The sequence below is a fragment of the Poecilia latipinna genome, unplaced genomic scaffold (genome assembly GCF_001443285.1).
Source record: "Poecilia latipinna isolate Pla-1442-1.1 unplaced genomic scaffold, P_latipinna-1.0 Scaffold4407, whole genome shotgun sequence".
Taxonomy (NCBI): domain Eukaryota; kingdom Metazoa; phylum Chordata; class Actinopteri; order Cyprinodontiformes; family Poeciliidae; genus Poecilia; species Poecilia latipinna.
The window spans coordinates 1,521-3,239 of NW_015117023.1; the positions used below are offsets into that span (position 1 = coordinate 1,521).

At 36.6% G+C, this 1,719-nt stretch overlaps 1 protein-coding gene across 1 annotated transcript; it reads right to left on the reverse strand.

The window, feature by feature from the left end:
• Positions 1-459: 459 nt before the first annotated feature.
• Positions 460-1,713, reverse strand: LOC106942599 (gastrula zinc finger protein XlCGF7.1-like). Its single transcript, XM_015025920.1, has one exon. The coding sequence runs from the start codon at positions 1,659-1,661 to the stop codon at positions 750-752; it is 912 nt and encodes a 303-aa protein (XP_014881406.1). The 5' UTR covers positions 1,662-1,713; the 3' UTR covers positions 460-749.
• Positions 1,714-1,719: the final 6 nt, after the last annotated feature.

Below are 1,719 nucleotides of genomic sequence, written 5' to 3' on the forward strand. Positions count from 1 at the left end.
AAAAAAGAAAAAGACCATCAGTATCATCAGTATAATAATTTATTATCTAAAATTTATATTAAAATTTTCAATAATTTTCTAAAATACAATCCACATCAATACATTTTCTAAGCAGAAAAATCATTAAAACCAAGTCAAATAAATACATCCATTTCCCCAAATCATTTAAATAAAATAAATAAGTACAAAGGATAAAACACAAGAAAGATTCCAAAATTTTACAAGTCTAAATCTGAAAGCAGTCAAACCTGCAATTACTCCACTTCCAATCAGCAGGTTACTAAGAATCTTACTTGAGGTTCACATTGTGCCATCAAACCTGTGAGTTCTCATGTGAACTGTTACATTTCTTTTGAGTGAAACCTTTTCTACAGAACCTACAACAGAAAGGTTTCTAACCCATGTGAATCTTCTTGTGATGAAGTAAACTGGATCTACACAAAACATTTTTCTCGCTTTTCACTAAGGGTGCACCGATTGCAGTTTTCATTTTGGGGCGCTCCAATAGTCACACCTCTCAAAGGAGAGCAGAAGAGAGCAGTGGCTGAGGTCAATAAAATTGGGGGATCAGACCAGCTTCACATGCAAGAATCAGCTGATGTCCCAAAATTAAGGAAATAAACATGGATTAATCGGCTGGCTGATAAATCAGTACACCCGCTACTTCTCACATGTGTGAATTCTGATGTGAGAAGTTAAATAGTATTTTTGAGCAAAACTTTTTCCACAGATCCCACATGAGAACAGCTTCAAACTGAGTGAATTCTCATGTGAGCAGTTAAGCTATTTTTATAAGTGAAACTTTTCCCACAGATCTTGCATGAAAAAGGCTTCTCATCAGTGTGAGTTCTCATGTGAAGATTTAAACTGTGTTTACTAGAGAAACTTTTTCCACAGGTCCCACATGAGAAAGGTTTCTCACCTGTGTGAGTTCTCATGTGCTCAACTAACTTAGATTTATACAAGCACCGTCTTCCACAGGTGCCACAGGACATAGTCCCCTCACCCGTGTGAAATCTCATGTGAGTAGTTAAATTTCTTTTATGAGTGAAACTTTTTCTGCAGGTTCCACATGAGAAAGGCTTCTCGGTGTGAATTTTCATGTGAAGATTTAAACTTATTTTATCAGAGAAACTTTTTCCACAAGTTTCACATGAGAAAGGCTTCTCACCTGTGTGAATTCTCATGTGAAGATTAAAATTTTTTTTAAGAGTGAAACTTTTTCCACAGGTCCCACAAGAGAAAGGCTTCTCACCTGTGTGAATTCTGATGTGATCAAGTAACTGACATTTAGTCACAAAACTTTTTCCACAGGTTGTGCACGTGTAAGGCCTCTCACCCAAGTGTGTTTTCATGTGTCTGTTTAAAGAACTGATTCGATGGAAACTATTTCCACAAGCTGTACATGTGTATGGTTTGCCCCCTGTATGAATTTTCATGTGATCATTTAAATGACTCTCGTGAGGGTAATGTTTTCCACAGGTTGAACATGTGAAAGGTTTCTTAGCTGTGTGAGTTGTCATGTGTGTTGTCAAGGTATCATTTCGAGAAAAGGTTTTGTCACAAATTTTACAAGAATATAGTTTTTGGTTTGGGTGAGCTTTCTTGTGCTTTTTTTGTTTTGAAGTCTCAGTTTTGCCTTTCTGTTTGTTCACCAACATGTCATCAGTCTCCTGTTTCAGCACAGACTGTACTTTATCCTGACTGATGCAGAGTTGC